Source organism: Portunus trituberculatus, chromosome 38 (genome assembly GCF_017591435.1).
Source record: "Portunus trituberculatus isolate SZX2019 chromosome 38, ASM1759143v1, whole genome shotgun sequence".
Classification (NCBI taxonomy): Eukaryota; Metazoa; Arthropoda; class Malacostraca; order Decapoda; family Portunidae; genus Portunus; species Portunus trituberculatus.
This window is the reverse complement of record NC_059292.1, coordinates 26,111,543-26,134,042: the sequence shown is the minus strand read 5'-3', so window position 1 is coordinate 26,134,042 and position 22,500 is coordinate 26,111,543. Positions and strand designations below refer to the sequence as shown.

Sequence of the window (22,500 nt, the reverse complement as noted above, 5' to 3'; positions counted from 1 at the left end):
AATCCCCAGTTCATTCATGATCTATGTGGAGCAAGCTCTCAAAATAAATCAATTTCTCTAGTATTTACAAACATGAAACTCACTGAAATCTATGACAAACATTTCTGAATGGCATAAAGTCTCCCAATTCTTCATTTCTGCGAAGCTCTCGAAACAAAGCTATAGAAAAACTCTTTGATTTGCATTTGATTTTACAGGCATGGAATTACCTGAACTCTATAATGCCAATGTGGGAAATTGTACAGTAGTTCATGTATACCTGGAAGTGTTTTCTGAAATCCTTATTGAGTGTGACATATGTTACCTCCTATCTCATTTACCACCATGACATTCGCTGACTCAACATCACTACTTTGTGGAACAGTAAGTGCGTTCATCTATACCTGGAAGGGTTTTCTGAAGTCCTTGTTGAGAGTGGCGTAGATGATGGGGTTGAGGAGCGAGTTAGCGTATCCCAGCCACAAGAAGAGCGAGGACACCCAGGGGGGGATGGGCGAGGGGGTGTTGAAGGGCCGCACCAACGCCAGAACGAAGAAAGGCAACCAGCACACGATGAAGGCGCTCATGATGATGCCTGACGGAGGGAAGTGCGTGTGAGTGACAGATAAGGTTGCGAGGAAGAGAGGAACCAGGTGTGTGTTGTCTGGTTAAGTTAGACTGGGTTTTGATGGACGAACGATGGTAAAATGAATGTAAAAGAAAACAAAGGAGAGAATAAAGGAATTTAAGTACGAAAATGAGAGAAAAAGAGTCCTGTTTGGTAAGATTATGTTAGATTTTAGTGGAAAATTGTAGAAGGATGAAAGTAAGTTGAGAGAAACTTGTGTGGTGAAGGAAACGAAACAAGTACAAAATAAAGGAATATTCTTTAGTTAGGTTTGGTTTTGCTGGACGTGTGACAGGAAAAGAAAATAAAAGTAAGAGAGAAAGTAAGAAAGGAGAGGAAAAACTTGCGGACGTATAAAGGAGGAGAAAAATGAAAAGGAGAGGATGAAGAAAGTTTGGCTTTGTAAGGTGAGATCAGAATGCATGGAGAGAATGAGAGAAGGTAGAGAGAAAGGAAAGAGAAGAGGAAGACAGTTTGTGGTAAGATAAAAAAAAAAGAACGAGAAACGAAGGAAGAGAGCAAATAAAAAGGGATGAAAGTCAGAGATGTAGGGGGTGGGGAAAGTAGAACCAGAACCAGGGGAAGGGAGGAGGGAGGCAAGAGGGGAAAAGAACGAGGGAAAAATCAGTGAAAGATAAGGAAACAGGAAAGCTCTAGGGGTCGATATAGGAGAGGGAAACACGGAAGAAAAATGGAGAAGGGAATCTGAAGGAAGGAATCAGCGAAGGAGAGAGAGAGAGAGAGAGAGAGAGAGAGAGAGAGAGAGAGAGAGAGAGAGAGAGAGGAAAATGGTGTGGAGTGATCCGGAAGAATATGATGAATGAGACCTTGAGAAAATATGCTCTCTCTCTCTCTCTTTCTCTTTCCTCTCTGCCCTTTTATTACTCTGCATTCTTCTTCCTCACATATTCCTCCTACGGTCTTGCTTCCTTAGAAATTCCCATCACTCTTGTAGCTGTACGTACATAGCCTGAATGACGTCTTCCCTTCATAACACACACCTCCTGCTGCCTCTCCTTCTGCTCCTGCTACTCATTAACTCTCAACCTTCTGACCTTTGTAACTCACTCCTTACGCTTTCTCTCTCTCTCTCTCTCTCTCTCTCTCTCTCTCTCTCTCTCTCTCTCTCTCTCTCTCTTCACCGTTCATTAGGCTCCTTTCTTATTCCTGTCCTTCAACTAAAACCTTTCTTCCGTCCTTCCTTCCTGCTTCCCTATTTCATGCGACTCACTTCCCTGCTCTTTCTTTCTCTCCCTTCCCTCCTACGCCTTTATCCCTTTCCTTCCTCCCTCCCTCCTGACCTTTTTCCACCCTTACTTGATGCTTCCTTCCTCTTCTCCCTCGAATCCTCTCCCACTTTCTTCTCGTTTACTTATCCTTCTTCCTCCTCTATTCCTAATTCTCACTTCTTTATCATCTTCTTTCCCTTTCTCCCTTGCTTCTTCCTTCCTTATCTTCCTCACTCATTCCCTCCCTTACTTCTTACATACCTTCCCTTTTTTTCTCCCTCCATTCCCTCCCATTTATTTGCCCCACTGCCTTCATTCTTACCTCCCTTCCTCCCCCTCTGTCTGCCGCCTCCCTCCCTTCTTCTCTGTTCCCCTCCCTCCATACATCCATCCCTCCCTCCTGCCTTCCTTACCCAGGGTAGTGGACGCTTTCCTCTCCTTGGCGAGGGCAAACTTCAACCTGCTCTTAGTGGGCTGCGATCGCTTGCGCGGGGAGCCTGAATGGTCGCCGCCGCCAGATCCGTTATTGGAGGACTGGCAGGCATTGTAGAAGTTGTGGTGGGCGTGTGGCGCCTGCTGCTGCGTCTGCTGCTGTGACTGTTGGTTAGAAGTGCGGGCTGCAGGCGGCGGGTGTGGCTTGCCGTTGGTCTCACACAGCGACCAACGGGACCCGCTTGAAGACCCGACGGAAGCGGCGGAGGAGAGGGACGACCCGCAGGCCATGAGGCGAGTGGGTACCTGAAGGGAGAGGGAGCAGGGAGGAGGGGAGAGGGTTAGGGAGAGGAGTGGGAAGGACGAGGACAGAGGGGCGAGAGGGAGGGGTAAATAAATAGATGCATGGGTGCAGGGCGAGAAACAACATGCTGGTAGACTAAGATATGCAGGCAGGGGAGGCGGGATGCGCAGGCCGGTCAGGGGCGGGCCAGCCAGAGGACCTTGGACACGATAACGACACCGAAAGAAGTTAACACACACACACACACACACACACACACACACACACACACACACACACTGCTCCCTTGCTCAGTGGTATTGTCCTTGCCCGTTACTTGGCAGCCCATTGAGATTCGTGCCTTGATGTTGAGAGTGATGAGGCTTGTGGTGTGTGGAAAGTCTTACTACCAGACTCTAAAACACTTCTGCACCACACCTTCACTGCTTTTAAGGGACTGTAGTTCAAGTGATATGGATTTCTAAGGGTGTTTTTAGCTTTTAATGACAATAACAAGATTTCCACATTTGAAAGAGGAAAAATCACTATAAAGAATCCGGCTGTTTATTTCAGTGGCCCTTGAAAATAGTCGTTTTAAGAAAATGAGAAGCATTTCAGCATACGATTCGCAGAAAAATTATATGATCTTTGAATTCTCACAGGGAAGGATAAAACTAGCGATCCTTGCTTTGGAGTGCGAGGGGTCTCCAAGCGCACGGGTTCGAATCCTGTCCACGGTCCGAGTGTAGGTTGGGCTTCCTCACTTGGGGCAACGGTTTCCTAGCGGGTGGGCTTTCAGATAGGAGGTACACCAAAAAAGTATCCCATTTAGCCTAGAAATTCCCGTGAAAAGCCCACATGGTATAAAAAAACCCCCATCTAATATCTCCCTCCCTTCACCACTTCTCTCTCTCTCTCCTTCTCTCTCTCTCTCTCTCTCTCTCTCTCTCTCTCTCTCTCTCTCTCTCTCTCTCTCTCTCTCTCTCTCTCTCTCTCTCTCTCTCTCTCTCTTCATTATCATTACCAGCATTCACAAGACATGATTAATTTTATTGTCATGCTTCAAGAGTTCATCTTCGGCTTCTTTTCTGTTTAGGAGAAGAAAGAGGAGGAGGAGGAGGAGGAGGAGGAGGAGGAGGAGGAGGAGGAGGAGGAGGAGGAAGAAGAAGAAGAAGAAGAAGAAGAAGAAGAAAAAGAAGAAGAAGAAGAAGTAAAAAAAAAGAAAAAGAAGAAGAAGAAGAAGAAGAAGAAGAAGAAGAAGAAGAAGAAGAGGAAAAAGAAAAACAAGAAGAACAAGAAGAACAAGAAGTAGTAGTAGTAGTAGTAGTAGTAATAGTAGTAGTAGTAGTAGTAGTAGTAGTAGTAGTAGTAGTAGTAGTAGTAGTAGTAGTAGTAGCAGTAGTAATCGTAGTAGTAGTAGCAGCAGAAGAAACAGCAGTAACAGTAGTACAGCAATAGAAAAATCGGTTTTAAAACTAGCACTATTTATATTATATCAGTAGTATATAGAAATACCACTATCAACAAGAGTAGTAAGGAGCAAACAGCGATAGAAAAAACATGATAACAACAAGAGCATAACACTCAGTCATACTTTCCATACACCGTCCTATATAAACCTCCTCAGTGAAGAAAAAAAAGAGAAAATAGTCAGAGGAGGGGTTAAAAAGACAAATAGGTATTCCTGCAAACATAACATAGCATAAATAAACCTTCGCTCCTTCCACAAGATGCACATAGTAATAGCATATGAGACAAACAAAAAACGAGAACATAAACAATACCAACTAAAAAAATAGAGTCAAGTCATAAGAAAAGGTGGAAAAATGACAAAGAAAAATCCAGCAAGGCAATATATACGTCTAACAACCAATATAGTACAGCGAGGGTAAGGAAGCAGGATGATAAGAGTGTAGTAAATGTAGTAAAGTACAGAACGAAAGAAGTGAAGCGGCTAGCTCAAAGTAGTAGTAAAGTAAGCTGACTGGTTGATCCTTCCCAGTGGCAAGACAGGAGGGAGGCAAGAAGCGAGACAACATTCTCTGCCCATCTGTGAGTCTCTATACAGTTTCTCCTTTCTGATTCAAAGGCTAACTGAATCTGTGAGTAAGAGAGAGAGAGAGAGAGAGAGAGAGAGAGAGAGAGAGAGAGAGAGAGAGACAGTAGATTGAACAGTTAATAACACAGAAGAATTAAAGGAGTGGAAGGACAGTAAAAAGATTAAAAAAATAGAAAAAAATAGCATGAAGAGGAATAAAATACATGACAAGATTATGGGTAAAGGGAGAGGGAAGGTGGAATGAGAGGAAAGAAGAAAAAGGAGGAGGAAATGGAGAAAAAAATAAGGAATAGAAGAAAAGGAAAGATAATAAAAGAGAGAGAGAGAACGAGAGGGAGAGTGAGCGCTTTTTGCACAGACAATCATGCACTAGCTGCCTGAAGATCTCCTGCCAAAACGCGTAAGAAAACAGAAAAAAAAAAGTTTGAAATAATGATAATAATAACAGCACCAATAATTAAATGCTAAAAAAAAAAAAAAAAAAGAAAGAAAGAACGGAGCCCCTGTAGCTTTACATGAATTACGTCTCCCTAGCAAGCAAGTTTCGCCAAGGCATCAAGAGAAACAAACTCTGCGTACCTTGCCTAACAATCTGCGTGGCGTCTTGCTCGCGAGGATCAAAGAAAACGAAGAAAGTATGAGATGGGGACTCGTATGAAAATAACCAGACCTAACATATCTCGAGCCAAACTCCTGAAAGATTACTACTTCTCATCCTGTCTTTTCCCTCCCTTCCTGCCTCTTTGCCTCCCCTTAACCCTGTGTACCGCGAGAAACAAAGGGGAGCAGGACAGAACGCGTTAAGTAAAGGTGTTGAGGAGTGATTAAGAATTGAGAAAAGTCATTGTGAGGTGACAGGAACAAGGATTTGGAATATTGATGCGAGAAAGGAGGAGCAAGAGAGAACACATCAAGTGGATGTGTTGAGGAGTGATTAAATATTGAAATAAGTCCTTGTGAAGTGACAGGAATAAACTTTTGAGAATACTGACGCACTAAACAATGATAGAAGGTATTTAATTTAATCCTAAGATAAGATAGGATGGAAAAGTAAGACCATATACGTAATTAGCTTGTGTTAGTGAGTAATGAGGTTAAGATGGAGTAGGAGAAGGAAGTGGAGCATCGAATAACCGAGTAATCAGGAAGGGAGGTGGATAATTAAGTAGAAAAGGCAGGCAGTTAATGAGTAAATAAGTACGTCTTGATAAAGCTTAAGGAGAAGATGAGTTTAAAATAGATAAATCAATATATTGTATATGAAAGAGAGAGAGAGAGAGAGAGAGAGAGAGAGAGAGAGAGAGAGAGAGAGAGAGAGAGAGAGAGAGAGAATAATGTATCCAACACGTACTTTATTCATTCCTCTCGAGAGTTAACAAGAATTCAGAGATGCAGAGTAAGAAGTTACCAATGAATAAAAGAACACACAAGATCACAGGTATTGCAATATGCCACACGATGGAGGAAAAACTTAGAGGTTGAATATGCCACGAAGACACGACCTGACAAGAGCCACAATAACACAGGAAAACACACAGACACACACGTACATGTAAACACAGGTACACATTACAGTATGAACCAGGGAGGAATAAGACCTGGTCGTTTAATGAAAGGAAGCATCAAAGAGAATAAAAACCGTAAAAAAAAAAAAATAGAAAAATAAAAAAATAATTAGAATGTTGGTACAAGAGATGAGACACAAGACACAGAGAAAAAAGAGAAGAAGAAAAATGGAAATAAAACAGCGAACTTAAACTTAAAGAAAATACTTGAAAAAAACGTGGATAAACAACAACAAATGAAGTTAAGTAGATACGCAGTTAGAAAGATTTTTAATGTAAGTGCAATTACGTATTAATTAAGGACAAGTCATTCTGAACTTTCATAATCCGTCCGTTAGAAAATGTTGAGATTAAAACATGAGTGCAGGAGAAGGACAAGGAAGAGGAGGAGGAGGAGGAGGAGGAGGAGGAGGAGGAGGAGGTGGAGGAGGAGGAGGGGCGCTTACCTCGAGGTGGTGAGGACTGTCCGGCCCCAAGAGGCTGCCCGTCTCGTCCCTGTTGGTGAGTGTTGGAGGTTCAGCCGCCAGCTTGGTCTCCACCCCGCCATTGTTCACCTCCACCACGCTGTACCTGCACACACCCTCATCAATGCACCTGCACCTCGCTACCTCCACCTGTACCGCCCCCAGAACTGTACCTGCGCCTCTACTCCTCTCGGGCAGACCTGTGGCTTCTCTCTACTACACCTGAGCGAGTGTACCTGCACCTGTACCCACTACCATGCACCCTCTCTAGTGTACCGTCAGCGGCTCTCTCAGCTCTCCGTGCCCGAGCCTCGCACCGCCTCTGTCTTACCACTAAACACTCAGGAGAAAATCAAGAGTAAGTTGCTATTTCATAACTACTGAACGAGGACATATTATGCTGCCAATAACACAGTTTGCACGACTAATACTGCTATCCTAGATGCTACTATTACTACTATTACTACTGCTGCTATTACTACTACTGCTACTACTACTACAACTACTACTACTACTACTACTACTACTACTACTACTACTACTACTACTACTACTACTACTATTTAAATTGTACTCAAGTAGCTGTAACAATAAGTACTAAATTTGACAAATGTTACTACCAGTACTGCCTGTTGTACTACTACTATTTCTGCTATTACTACTATTACTTTACTACTTGTGGTACTATTAATAATTACAACAACATTTACTACTATGAACTACTACTACTACTACAACTACTACCATGACCAAAGAGATTTTTTGTTCCCAATCCTTCAAGTATTATTACTGCTGATGTGTACTACTGTTACCACTGTCCAGAAGAGTTATAGCAGTATTAACAATAACGATGATATGAATGATAAGACTAACAATAATAACATGAATACTACCACAACAATAACAACAACAACAAATCTCCAACACAGTAACGACAACAACAACAACAACAACAACAACCGTAACAACAAGAACATAAATATTAACACTGTCTTAGTCCCGACAAGTGAGATGAGAGGAAAGACAAAAGGGAACGACCAAAAAAAAAAAAGGGAAAAAAATCACAGCATCATCATCTCATCCACTCAGCCAGCCAGCCAGCCAGCCAACCAACAAGCGTGTCAGCAGTGGCGTGGAGACAAGAAGCGGGAAGATGACTTAATTAACCTACACTGCTCACTTTGTCCCCTTCTGCCCCTACCTTCCCTCACTGCGGCAGAATAATGATGCTAGGAAGGGAAATTTAAGGAACGTTATGGAAAAAAAAAAAAAATAGAAATGTCAGTCTTGTTTTGTTTTCCGTCTTGCTTGATCAATTGCATCGGTTCCTCTGTCTGTTTTTTTGTCTGTCTATCTTTCTGTCATGTTGTTTGTTAGCTCCTTGTCTGAAATGTCTGTTTTCTGTCCAGTTCTGACCATTTGTATTTGTCTGTGCATGTAAGTCAGTTGATCTGTTCGTCTGTCTCTGTCAATCTGTCTGTCTAACCATCTTTCTCTCTGTCTGTCTGTCTATATGTACTTTCATTGAGTTCTGTGGTGTATTTGTTTCTTCTCTCTGTTTCCTTAGTAACGTCATGCCAGCTCGAATTATCTCCCTCCTTCGTAATAACCTTTTTACGCATTCTCCTCATCCTCTTCCTTCTCCTCCTCCTCCTCCTCCTCCTCCTCCTCCTTTCGCCTTTAACTCATATAATCTGTAGTCGTAACAGTCACACAGCCAGCCTCGTTAGGGCAAGAAGGGCTGTTGTTGTCTGTTCTTTCCTTTGTATTCCTTTTGTATTCCTCCTCCTCTTCTTCCTCCTCCTCCTCCTCTTCCTTCTTCTTCTTCTTCTCCTCCTCTTTTTCTTCTTCTCATCCTCCTCCTCCTCCTCCTCCTCTTCTTCTTCCTCCTTCTTCTCCACTTATTCAATAAAATTTCTGAGGCGTCCTCATAAAGATTTTAGTTTATGTGTGGCAACTTTGACATGACAAAAAGAGAGAGAGAGAGAGAGAGAGAGAGAGAGAGAGAGAGAGAGAGAGAGAGAGAGAGAGAGAGAGAGAGAGAGAGAGAGAGAGAGAGAGAGAGAGAGAACAAAGGGAAGTAACATGATCTCTTAAATATCTAATTGTGTGTAAGTCTTGCTGTAATGACATGAGAGAGAATCAGAAGTCAATAAATAGAATGGTGGATGAATAAATAAATAAATAAATACGTGACGAGGAACGCACAAGATGAAAGGGAACACACACACACACACACACACACACACACACACACACACACACACACACACACAGAAAGGAAGGTTAGACACCATTCCTATCACATCTCTCTCTCTCTCTCTCTCTCTCTCTCTAATTAAAGATCCCATCCACAATACTAATCCAGATATAGAAATAGGAATCACCTAGTTTTACTTTGGCTTCCTACTTTACACCTTCTCATTAAAGAACCCTGTAGAGAGAGAGAGAGAGAGAGAGAGAGAGAGAGAGAGAGAGTACAACACAGACAGAATCATCATAGGTAACAAAGTCGCTATCTCCCCAACACGGCTTTATCTGGAGGTGAATGTCATTAGGAGCGGAGATAGGGTGTCACACGGTTACAGAGGGGGAGAGTCCGCCTTGGCCCTTCGTTAAACCGCGCCACGCTCTGAGGGAAACCGTATATTTTTTGCCTCTGTGACTCAAAATCCCTTGACTCGTCGGCGAAATGTTCGTCCCTGTGCACTAATGAAGGAAGGAAGGAAGGAAGGAAGGATGGATGGTGAGGGAGTGGTGTGTTTTAGTGGTTTGATATGTTATAGTGATAAATTTATGTGGTGGAGTGATTGTATCTATCTATTAGTCTATTTGTCTATATGTGTGCGTCCCTGTGCACTAATGAAGGGAGGAAAGGAAGGAAGGAAGGAAGGAGAGGGAGTGGTATGTTTTAGAGGTGTGATGTGATATAGTGATAGATTTATGTGGTGGAGTGGCTGTGTTTATCTATTTGTCTATCTGCGTGTGTCATTTTGTGTTGTGTTAGGGATGTTTGAGGGTAGAGGTGAAGTTCTTAATGGTTGTTGTTGGAGGGGTAATGTTTTCACAGCATCAGTTTATCTACATTTTGTTCTTCACCTTTCCGTTGTGTATGTTACTGGTGGCGTTGTATGTGGTTACTTCTTTTTCATTTTCCTCTTTTTGTTTATATTCGTTCGTTCAAGTTTTTTTTTTATCTTTCTTTTTCCATTGTAATGAACTAAACCAGACGGATTATTGTTATTACTGTGATTATTATTATTATTATTATTATTATTATTATTATTATTATCATTATTATTATTATTATTATTATTATTATCATTATTATTATTATTATTATTACTATTATTATTATTTCTATTATTATTATTATTATCATTATCATTATTATTATCATCATTATTCTTGTTATTATTATTATCATTATCATTATTATTATTACACTTATTATTATCATCATCATTATTCGTCATCATTAACTTTTTTTGAAGGTGAACATCAATAAGAGCGAGAATAGGATGTCACAGTGGTGTAGAAGGGTAAAGTCCACTTACTACTACTACCACCACCACTACCACTACAACGGATATCACCACAACCATTAATAATTTCCACTATCATTATCAGCAACTTTAAGGTTATTTGCCTCCAATAAGTGATGTTCTCATTACTACAAAACTCACGGAACAAAAAATTTACAAGCGATCATTTTTACATCCATAAGCAAATTAATTACATCGATAACTCTTTTACCTGCTCACTTAATCAACGCACCTGTTCGGGATGATAGGCGCCTGGGGGAGAGAGGAGGAGGAGGAGGAGGAGGAGGAGGAGGAGGAGGAGGAGAAGGAGGAGGAACAAACTACAGCAGATTTATCAGTCTTAATGTGTCTATTTGTAAATAAAGTGGAGAAAAATAAAAGGAAGAAAAGGAAAAAGAAAAGTAAAAAGAGGAAAAAGAACTGTGCTAGAGAGAGAGAGAGAGAGAGAGAGAGAGAGAGAGAGAGAGAGAGAGAGAGAGAGAGAGAGAGAGAGAGAGAGAGAGAGAGAGAGTATAGTAAAAACGAAGGTGCAGAACAATAATCTAAGAAAGGAGCAGAAAATGTTAGCGCAAAAGACGAGGAAAAAAAAAGGAAGAAAAGAGAAGGGAAGGAAATTGAGACGCTCGGAAAATAGAGATAAGAAAGAACCAAAACAAAACAGAAAGAAAGAAAAGAAGATCAAGAGAGGAGGAGGGGATGGAACAGATAGGAAGCAGAATAGAAGAAAAATAGATGAAGAGAGAGAGAGAGAGAGAGAGAGAGAGAGAGAGAGAGAGAGAGAGAGAGAGAGAGAGAGAGAGAGATAAGAAATAGAGCAGAGATTAGTTAGCAAAATTGTTCAAAAACCCTTAAAATGTTTCGATCCTTACTCACGATGCCCTTGTTCTCTAAAATAGCGACAACAATTCCTTCAAAGCTTTCGTAACTTAGTGAGACCAGCCACGCATCAAAGTTGTTACCTGAATAACTGGAAATTGACGAATGACTTCAAGCAAACCATCATATTGAGTTTAAAATGCTTTGTGATTTACGCAGAAAAAAAAAAAAAAGATTAGAGAGAAAGAGAGAGAGAAAAAATACACACACAAACATACAACATACACAGAACTGCAGAAAAATACTCCTCCCTCTTCCCCTTAGACACACCCACAGCTCACCCACCCACAGCTCACCCACAGCTCACCCACAGCTCACCCACAGCTCACCCTCCTGACCCCCGTAGTGATAAAGTTACCCAATTAGTCTCCAGGAAGGAATAAGGAGACGAGAAAATACACCCACTGGAGGAAACTTCGACCTGCCTCCTTACACCCCTCCCTTCAATACTGCGGAAAAACTACAAAAGTTCACGGTGGTGGTGGAGGAGTAAGAGAGGGAGGAGGAGGAGGAGGAGGAGGAGGAGGAGGAGGAGGAGGAGGAGGAGGAGGAGGAGGAGGAGGAGGAGTTTTAGAGAGAGAGAGAGAGAGAGAGAGAGAGAGAGAGAGAGAGAGAGAGAGAGAGAGAGAGAGAGAGAGAGAGAGAGAGAGAGAGAGAGAGAGAGAGAGAGAGAGAGAGAGAGAGAGAGAGAGAGAGAGAGAGAGAGAGAGAGAGAGAGAGAGAGAGGGAGGGAGGCAGAGTAAGCAAATCACCACCGTGACCACTACCACCATCACCACCAAAACCACCACCACCACCACCACCACCACCACCACCACCACCACAACCACCTTTTCAACCAATAGGGAAAGAAAAAACCAGTGAGGCCTGAAATGCGGTGAGGGAGAGAGAGTGAGAGGGAGAGAGTGAGAGGGAAAGGCGGGGTACGCATCACACCTAGGCCACTCCATCGCCTCATAACCACGCTGGTGATCGAAGGAAATCCCAATTATCGTGTCCGTCTGTCTGTCCGTCGGTGTGTCATGGAGGCGCCGGCACTCAAGACGCAGGTGTTCATTAAGGCCCGCGTCCGTCAGTCAGTCAGTGGGCGCCGCGCCGGGGACGAGGCTGTCTTCGTTCGCTCACTTTCCTATTAGCATCATGAATGGAGGTAGGGAGTGGTCACTAGGAACCTATTCAAGTTAGGCTGACGAGAGAGAAATCGCGACGTGTGTGTGTGTGTGTGTGTGTGTGTGTGTGTGTGTGTGTGTGTGTGTGTGTGTGTGTGTATGTTTCACTGTATGATCTGCTGCAGTCTCTGACGAGACAGCCAGACGTTACCCTACGGAACGAGCTCAGAGCTCATTATTTCCGATCTTCGGATAGGCCTGAGACCAGGCACACACCACACACCGGGACAACAAGGTCACAACTCCTCGATTTACATCCTGTACCTACTCACTGCTAGGTGAACAGGGGCTACACGTGAAAGGAGGCACACCCAAATATCTCCACCAGGCCGGGGAATCGAACCCCGGTCCTCTGGCTTGTGAAGCCAGCGCTCTAACCACTGAGCTACCGGGCGCGCGCGCGCGTCTGTGTGTGTGTGTGTGTGTGTGTGTGTGTGTGTGTTTGTGTGTGTTTGTGAGGAAGAGGATCACCAATACGTCTTGCTTTCAGCCTGGAACAAAGTGAGTTAGTGAGTCAGTGAGTCAGTCAGTCAATATTCAGCACGTCAGTAGTGGCAGTGAGACACTCACTTGGACACAGGTCGCAGCTGTGTGTAGGAGCCCAACCCTGCGGAGGCTGCACGAGCGTCGGCCTCAGCTTCCTCCACCAGCCGCAGGTGGGCCTGTGCCTTACGCTCCTCGTTGACAATCCTCTTGGCGGCGCAGAAGATCTTGTAGTACACGATGACCATGACTGTGAGCGGGATGTAAAAGGAGCCGAAGGTGGCGTAGATCTGGTACCAGAAGTTGTTGCACACCGCGCAGATGGAGCCGTCGCCATGCTCGTTGCCTAGTATCAGGATGGGTGGCAAACTGATGAAGGCGGCGCCTAACCACACAAAGGCGATGTACGCCACCATTCGCCGCGGTGTGCGCTTCACGCCGTATTCGAGGGGCTTGGTGATGGCCAGGTAGCGGTCCACGCTGATCATGCACAGGTTGAGGATGCTGGCCGTGCATGACAACACATCGAACGACACCCACACGTCACACGCCAGCCTGCCGAACTGCCACTCACCCAGCAGCTCCAGCAGGAGTGCCATGGGCATCACCAGCAAGGCCACGCACAGGTCCGACACCGCGAGGCTCACCAACAGGTAGTTGTAAGGTCTCCTCAGTTTTCTGACGAGGCAGACGGCGACGCAGACTAGTAAATTGCCAATGACGGTCCCGATGATGATGAGTAACAGCACCAGCACTAGCAGCACTCGACTCACTAGCACAGGCGCCTCCTCCTTCTCGGCGGCTGTCACGTCGCTCGCCTCGCCCACCGTCAGGTTCACCGCCTCCACCGTCTCCAGCGTTGATCCACTCCCTACCATTGGCTCGTAGGCGTCCAAAGCAAGGATGTGGGCGGCCTCGGACGGCTGCAGGACGAGGCTGGCGGGGAGGGAAGTGTTGAGCAGCGAGTGAAGGGGCGCTGTGGACCTCGTGGTGGCCAGCATGATCGCCCGCCGCACCGTCGCGCGCCGCTGTTAACCAGGCTGGTGCTCTCCCCCACCAAGTCCCATGTCACCACCAAGCAGTAGACATCTCCATCACCACACCTAACCATCAACGACGACACCACCACCGCCGCCACCTCCTCCTCCTCCTCCTTCTCCACCACCGCCGCCGCCGCCGCCACTAGGTGTTCTCCGATCGATAACACACTTGCCGATGACCTGTGCTTCCTTTCCTCACAAGGCGCTGACCTGTGCACACTCACACGCACACACACGCACGTCCCACCTTCAGGAAACTCCACACATCTCCAAGTTTTCTTTCAGTGGTCGTTTTTAGAGGAGTAGGAAGGACGCGTCTACCGTCCTCGCTTGCGCCACAGCCTCGGCATCCCTAGAGACAAACACCTCAACACCTCCCGTCCAAAAGGTGCTTCCTGACGGGGATCACATCTTCCACTCGGCCTCCTCTTCTCTCCCTCACATCTGGAAAGGAGTGTGAAGAAAAGAAAGTTAAAAGTAGAGTTTGAGACAAAAGTTTGATTGGAGCCTGTGTGTGTGTGTGTGTGTGTGTGTGTGTGTGTGTGTGTGTGTGTGTGTGTGTGTGTGTGTGTGTGTCCACGGACGCATCACTGGTTAGTATCAAAAATACCAGTGACCACATACAAAGGTGAGATAATATTTGTGACAACAAACAAAATAACAAAAAATCGAGGGAGATGTTAGTTATGATAGAAGAAGAAGAAGAAGAAGAAGAAGAAGAAGAAGAAGAAGAAGAAGAAGAAGAAGAAGAAGAAAAAGAAGAAGGAGGAGGGGGGAGGAGAAAGAGAAGGAAATAGAGGAACTAGAGAAAGTCAGGAAAGAGAAAAAGATATTCAATAACCTCAAAATATTATAAATTGCCACATTTCACATCCTACAATAAATTTTTGCTTGGTCAGCGTGCACTTCAGTCATTCCCTCTGCATGCGCCCTCCTTCCTTCTCCATTTTATTCCCTCTTGTCACAGTGATAAAGAGCGAATGAGAGTAAGAGCAAGAGCGAGAGAGAGAGAGAGAGAGAGAGAGAGAGAGAGAGAGAGAGAGAGAGAGAGAGAGAGAGAGAGAGAGAGAGAGAGAGAGGATAAAGAAAAGAGGGTTGAAAAACACACACAACAAAGCAACGTAGATGAAAGGAAGGAACAAGAGGGGAACGAGGAAAGGAAGGAGAGGGAGGAGGAGGAGAAGTAAGAGGAGAAGGAGGAAGAGGAAAAAAAAAAAAGGAAAGGAAGAGAGGGAGAGAATGAAGTATGGTCAATAAAAAGAAATATGCAAAAGTTGGAGGAAATTTAAGGAGTTTTCTTGGAAGAAGGAGGAAAAGAGGAGGAGGAGGAGGAGTAAATAAAATGATACGAGAAGAAACAGACAAAAGAAAGAGCAGGAAGAGGAGGATGATAGGAAAAAGAAGAAATCGAAGCCGGAGAGAAGGAAGAGGAGGAAAAAAGAAGAGAAGAGAAGTGTAACAGGATCCTCGTGGGCTTTGCAGAGAGAGAGAGAGAGAGAGAGAGAGAGAGAGAGAGAGAGAGAGAGAGAGAACATGATGAAATAGAAAAAAAAAAAAAAAAACCCAGAATAACAAATAGAAAAAAAAAAAAAAACGTTTGACTACAATAAATGAAATATTACATGAAGCAAACTAATAAAATTTTCAGAAAAAAATAAAAGTGTGTTAAGAAGGATGAACCTCTGCAAAAAATTACACCCAAATAGTGCATAAGGAAACACTTGATAGATAATTCAGCAACCGATCACTGGAGGCGGCGGTGAATGAAGGAAATGAATGACGGAGAGGAGAGTAATGAATGGCAGGCGTATGATTGAGGCACTGTCACAAGGTAAAGCGAGAGAAAAGAGAGAGAGAGAGAGAGAGAGAGAGAGAGAGAGAGAGAGAGAGAGAGAGAGAGAGGAGGAAGGAATGAAAGGGTGATTAAGATTGAGTGATGCTGAGCCAGTGAGGGAAATTAAAATCCTGATGGACTGAAGTTTCCCTCACTTGCTCTCTCTCTCTCTCTCTCTCTCTCTCTCTCTCTCTCTCTCTCTCTCTCTCTCTTCATCTTCATCTTCTCAGGTAGGAATATGTTTTTTTTTTTTTTTTTTTTTTTGCCTTTAACGCACTGTCCAGTTAAATAGTTTCATAGATCCCTGAAAAATAATCTCACTTCCCGTTTTCTTTTCTTACTTTTTCTTTCAGTGCAAGCTCTTCGTACCTGCTTCGTTCTAACTCCAGTGGTTTCTCCCTCCACAGGTTTTATGTCACGTACTTCACCCATCTCTCTCTCTCTCTCTCTCTCTCTCTCTCTCTCTCTCTCTCTCTCTCTCAACAGGTGTCAGGGCGGGGCTACGAGTTACTTTCTCTCTTAACTCTTCCTGTGTCGGACTCAGTGACTCGCGCCTCCCTGTAATGCTTCGACTGTCGCTGCTATATTATAAGGAAAGCCAGCTGTGGTCTAACAACTGTACTCTTATGTAAATGTTCAGTAAGTAAAGCAAGGTATTCTATCATTATACTAGGTGTCCCTCGTATAATCGCATATCATTAGTGCATGGTAGAATAATGGTGAGTTTCTACTATTTTTCTCTTCTTTTGCGTCAGATTTTTTCTCCTATTTTTTTTCTTTTTTCACTACATGTATCTTAGTATTTTAACCTCTTCACTGGCATGACGCGTTTTCATATTCATTCTGCTTACTATTTGCGGATTCTAAACAGCTTCAGAAACTTGTGAGGGGATTAAAATAGTGAAGACTCTGGCCATTAATCTCCTGACCTCCACATACCCTTCGTAATACAAATAAAATCATGTAATCATATCCAAAATTCAAGATGGAAAATGTGTCCCAATACTGAAGGGGTTATATGTCAAAAGATAACTAAATGCCTCTCACGTTATTCATTAGTGCATGGTAGGGAAGGTGACGTCATATTTCTAATCTTATTCCTGTTTTTTTTTTCCTCTTTCACTCTTTTCTCGCACTCTACGTTACTATGTGTTTGAATGTCCATAACTCGTCGTGTCAGATAAAATGGAGTAGTGCCCCTAACATTCCCACGTCACTTTTTCTATAAATGGTTCGTTTTCTCTGTTTACTCTCTCCCCCGACTGAGGTTTTCATTTTCATTCAAATTGCTCATGATTTCTAAGTTGTTGTGTTTAATGTCTTAATCCTTTCTTCTCTTTAAGCTGGTTCATTGTTCAGAAGCTTAGTCAGTTTATCGGTAAGCTAGTGCGTCAGTTCATTAGTTTGTCAGTTATTCAATTTATTATTATTATTACTATTATTATTATCATTATTATTTCTTTTATTATCATTATTATTATTATTATTATTATTATTATTATTATTATTATTATTATTATTATTATTATTATTATTATTATTATTATTATTATTATTATTATTATTATTATTATTATTATTATTATTATTATTATTATTATTATTATTATTATTATTATTACTGTTGATATCGGTGGCACCATTATTATTATTATTATTATTATTGTTATTATTATTATTATTATTATTATTATTATTATTATTATTATTATTATTATTATTATTATTATTATTATTATTAGTAGTAGTAGTAGTAGTAGTAGTAGTAGTAGTAGTAGTAGTAGTAGTAGTAGTAGTAATAGTAGTAATAATAGTGGTAGAACTAGTAATAGTAGTAGTAATATACTTCTATAACTACTTCTACTACTGCTACTGCTGCTACTACTACTACTACTACAACAACTACTACTACTATTATAGGTACCATCATTATTTCACTAGGTACACCTGACGGCACCAGCGACACTGTCACTTACAATTACGCACTGGTGAGCTGGTACACAATCTTGATGTGGCGTGTGTGCGAGTCTCAGTAATTGTGTCTCATCAAAAGGAAGCTTAATAGGCGACTTACCATTCCTCAAACGAAGGTAATTACTATCAGTGCTCTCTCGGTGACATGCTACAGGGTCACGACACACACACACACACACACACACACACACACACACACACACACACGCACATATGTAGATTTAACTTACTATTTTCCTTCCTCTGTTTATCAAGGTGAGTAATGAACTAATTATATATATATATATATATATATATATATATATATATATATATATATATATATATATATATATATATATATATATATATATATATATATATATATATATATATATATATATATATATATATATATATATATATATATATATATATATATATATATATATATATATATATATATATATATATATATATATATATATATATATATATATATATATATATATATATATATATATATATATATATATATATATATATATATATATATATATATATATATATATATATATATATATATATATATATATATATATATATGTACATGAAGTGCTTCACATGTTATGGTTGCCGTGTTTACTTCAGGGAGGTGGTGCAAAAATAACTTGATAGCTTCTACTGGCATTAGTGGTACTTTGTTAAGCATTGCTTCCTCGCAATTGTAGTAGGACGCAGATATTAATGATTTTTTTTATTGTATGTAAAAAGGGTACTGACATATGGCTACAGACAAAAGGGCCTCTAAAGCGTCCGTTTCTATGGGAAAGAACCGACAAGATTATCGAAAATTGGAGAACTCATTACATTCATCACAGACGAATCACTTATGAACCAATGCAAAAAGCCAACACGTGCAGCAAAGTATACTTCACTGCTACATCTGCACTCTAATTCTATATTTATTCATAAACAAGCAGTGTGGATCAGGTGAGCCTCAAGGTAGGTATCACAGGCCAGAAGTCTTGATGTGTGAATTAAGCCGCACCTCTTTTCTAGGGCAATGATGCAAAGAAAGTGTCACTACAAAATTTTACTTCTACAAAAGCACGAATCTGATCAAACGCTACATGAATATTGAAGTGATACCACACAACTTATATATTGAGGCACGGTAGTTTTGTAATTCTGTAATTATCATAAGTTCTGAAGCCCTCCATGAGAGGAAGGGGAGATTGTGTCCAATAAATATTTTGCCTCGACAAAAGCGCCGCCTTCGTGAGAGTATGATGAGGCGTGAGAGAAAAGGGAAGTGAAAACATCAGTGACTTCTCTCGGCGAGGCATCATTCGCCTCTTTGCCTCCCTGGTGCTTATCTGTTCTTGAAGTCGTTAGTTTTGGAGTTTCGTGATTATTGAATATAAGTTTTCGGCCATTCATCGTTATATGATAATGGTTTTCTTCCGAACATTTGTCTCTGTGATATAACATTAATGGCGGACATATCCACACATACATACGATACAAGCAAATTCGTACATACACAGATAGGGTGCATACATGGAGACAAACGGATTGACAAGTGCTCTCAGTCGTATACATGTAAGCGAATCACAAATGGCAACGCGTGTAACATCATCAACAAACGACGGAAAACAAGCTACAATATTAACAAGGAGCTGGAGTGGTGGCAGGTGTTGGTGGTGAATTAAGCATGATCTCCAGCGCCCTCCATCTATACTACAACGCGGCGTACCTTTGATGACTTACTCGTATGGTTGAAATTGTATGGTTGAAACTCATACTGTTGAAACACAAGTGCAGGATGATCAGAAAGGAAATAATGTTACGTTATTCATTATTCAATTGTGTGTTCCCGTTGTTCAGGAATTAACAAGACTGATTAGTGATGAGACGAGGTGTTCATTAAGTTTTTATCCCTCTCTAACTATGCAATTAAACACGCTCTAAGTATAGTGACATCATAAGGTCCAGTGTACTTTATATCAAATAATCGAGCAGAAATCACTGTAATCCTTTAGATTAGGACCTTTACAACAATAAGAAAAATTGGTTACGTGATGAGAAAACAATGAAAAATACTTGGATATAACATACTGAGCTGATTCCTAGTTTTTTTTTCTTCTTAACATATTGTACAAAATTTTAGTAACTATACAATCCTGATCTCAGTAGCTTCTCTTCTCACAGCTCCCTACACTGAGTCCTGACAAGAGAGCAGGAAAAGATCACCTCATTCATCGCCTCACACCACTTTGAAATTCACAAAAAAAAAAGAAAAAAAAGTGGCTGCTTATGAAATTGAATATTTACATAAATTTCAATGTAATTTTTTCCACTTCTTCCCTTCTTTCTTCTCCATCACCTAGTCACCATTGTTGTTGTTGTTGTTGTTGTTGTTGTTGTTGTTGTTGTTGTTGTTGTTGTTGTTGTTGTTGTTGTTGTTTTTGTTGTTATTGTTATTATTATTGCTGTTGATTTTGTTGCTCTTGTTATTGTTGTCGTTGTCTTTATTTTTGCTTTTATTGTCTTGATCCTAATCCTTTTAATTTTTCAGCATTTTTTTTCCGAGTACTTGTTCTTGCCCTTGTTCTTCTGGTTCTTGTTCATGTTATTCTTCTTATTCCTTCTCCTACTCCTTTTCCTCCTCCTCCTCTTTTTCCTTGTGCACTTCCTCTTCCTTCTCAACAGAGCAGTTCGTGAGGAAAAGGAGTAAGAATCGGTGAATAAAGTGTGATGGAATTCTCAGCAAAGATATCTCGAAGGCCCAAATGATGAAAGGAGAGCGAAAAAAGAGAAGCAAGAAGAGAAACATGAGGAGGAGGAGGAGGAGGAGGAGGAGGAGGAGGAGGAAGAGGAAAGGAAAAAAAAAAAAACTATACATAAATATCTGCTCCCTTTGCCTCCTCAGTAAGGCAATGTGGTAACCTGAAATAACTTTCTTGACGATCTTCATAAATATCACACGATCTGAACACCCTGAGATATAAGAAGCGTGTCTGAAGCTCCTCGGCGCGACACTTTCTTAAAGATTTCTAAGGTTACAGCGACCACTCTTGGGCTTCCTTCGTCACTACCTAATTGGGAGTCTACGAAGCTGGTTATATTTACTATTTACTTTTATTACTACTATTACAACTACTATTATCACTACTGCTGTTGTTGGTTTGCGTAAAGGTTTAGTAGAAAAATATAAGAAGAGAATAGCAAAGTAAAGAATATGAGTAAAGTGAAGGAGAAGATTGAAATAAAGATATGTTTATGGAACTTTTTGGTTAATCCCTTAATTTCTGTAATTTTTTTTTTTTATCGTATCATATCATTGATTCAACATTATCTTTCTTTCACTACCTTTTCGTCTATCATCATTTTGTTTTCGGTAATCATTGTTCTACCATCATCATCATTTAATGTACTTCGTTTATAATTTTCAATCTTCATTATTTTCGTATTATCATTTTCCTCCAATCGTCATTTTTCTATCAGCACTTTTTGAACAGGTTTTCCTTTGACTAATTACACCAGTCTATCAGTATCTCTTTTATCTTTGCGATGAAAATTTTATGAGATACTTGGAAATAATTTTGTTAAGTGGAGAGTAAAAAGCTGGGTCTGTTTGTCAGCACGTAATGTAACGCCACTTGAGGAGTGTTTCATTTCAGCATGCAGGCAGTCCATTCCAGCGAGAGTGCTTCAGTCCAATACAGCTTTAGATCCAGGGAATCCTTCGTCATGTGCCCGGATTGCCTTTGCCTGCAGATGGTGCTTGTGATGAAATATTCTAGCAATTAGGTGGATCAGTTAGGCAAGAGTTCATTAATTTTGTAGTTTTGTAGTGAGTAAAGCGTTGACCATTCCTTCATTACACATTGATTATACACTTTCAATCTCTCTCTTTTCAACTATTTTTTGTTCAATACTTGTGTGATTTCTTTTCCTATTTATTCTTCTCAGATATTTGAATTTAAAAGAATGTTTATCACCCCTGTCAGACAAACAGAGGATGTTAAGCTACCGTGGTTTCCGTACAGAGAAGCTCAGACAGGTAAAGGATAGGGAATACACCAGTTATATTGATCAAACTCCTTCTTCCTCTCTTCCATTATTCCTTGCTTTTCAGGAGCGCGATTTTTGTGTGAGAACTAAAGTTGCTAGACTCTCACCCTCTCATCCTTTCCTCTATCCTCCTCCTCCTCCTCCTCCTCCTCCTCCTCCTCCTCCTCCTCCTCCTCCTCCTCCTCCTCCTCCTTTTCTCTTCCCAGTCTGAGGTGACTCGTGGCCACACTGGATATAGGAACTTTGACAGCCGAGTTATGATTGCTAAACTTTCGCTTCCGTTTGAATCCCGACCTTCATTTGCGAGTCGCTTCATCCTCGAGTCCTCAGGTTAAAATTTCACTTCGTTGTCTACGTTTCCTGGCCTTGTCCGTCTGTCTGTCTGTCACTCACTCCCTCAGTCAATCAGTCAGGTAATCTCTGTATTTCTATATGTCCAACTGACTTTCTCTATTCTTTTTCTCTATATGTATGTGTGTCTATGTACGAATGCGTTAGTTATTCGTTTGTCTGTCTGTCTGTCTATCTGTCTGTCTGTCTATCTATGTATATATGCATGTAGTTTGTATTTGTTTTTTTTGTCTGTTTGTTTTCCTCTTTAGGTTTTATCTGCCTACTCGTCTGAATTGTCTAAGTGTCTGTCTATCTGTGTCTTTACTTCCCACAATGATATATACTCTCTCTCTCTCTCTCTCTCTCTCTCTCTCTCTCTCTCTCTCTCTCTCTCTCTCTCTCTCTCTCTCTCTCTCTCTCTCTCTCTCTCTCTCTCTCTCTCTCTCTCTCTCTCTCTCTCTCTCTCTCTCTCTCTCTCTCTCTCTCTCTCTCTCTCTCTCTCTCTCTCTCTCTCTCTCTCTCTCCAGCCTCTCCACTTTTCCGTCACT

The 22,500-nt window shown here is 41.5% G+C and overlaps 1 protein-coding gene across 4 annotated transcripts in view; it reads right to left on the bottom strand.

Moving 5' to 3' along the window:
* The window catches only part of LOC123514651 (5-hydroxytryptamine receptor 1-like), a 456,202-nt gene that overhangs the window by 12,830 nt on the left and 420,872 nt on the right, over window positions 1-22,500 (bottom strand). For 3 of the 4 annotated variants that reach the window (XM_045272671.1, XM_045272672.1, XM_045272670.1), the window contains exons 5-8: window positions 12,800-14,196; window positions 6,622-6,745; window positions 2,250-2,574; window positions 384-574 (exon numbers count right to left, since the gene is read on the bottom strand). In XM_045272671.1, coding sequence (XP_045128606.1) covers window positions 384-574; window positions 2,250-2,574; window positions 6,622-6,745; window positions 12,800-13,713 — 1,554 coding nt within the window. In that variant the 5' untranslated portion in view covers window positions 13,714-14,196. The remainder of the gene's footprint in view (window positions 1-383; window positions 575-2,249; window positions 2,575-6,621; window positions 6,746-12,799; window positions 14,197-22,500) is intronic. The other variant, XM_045272673.1, reaches the window with a different exon arrangement.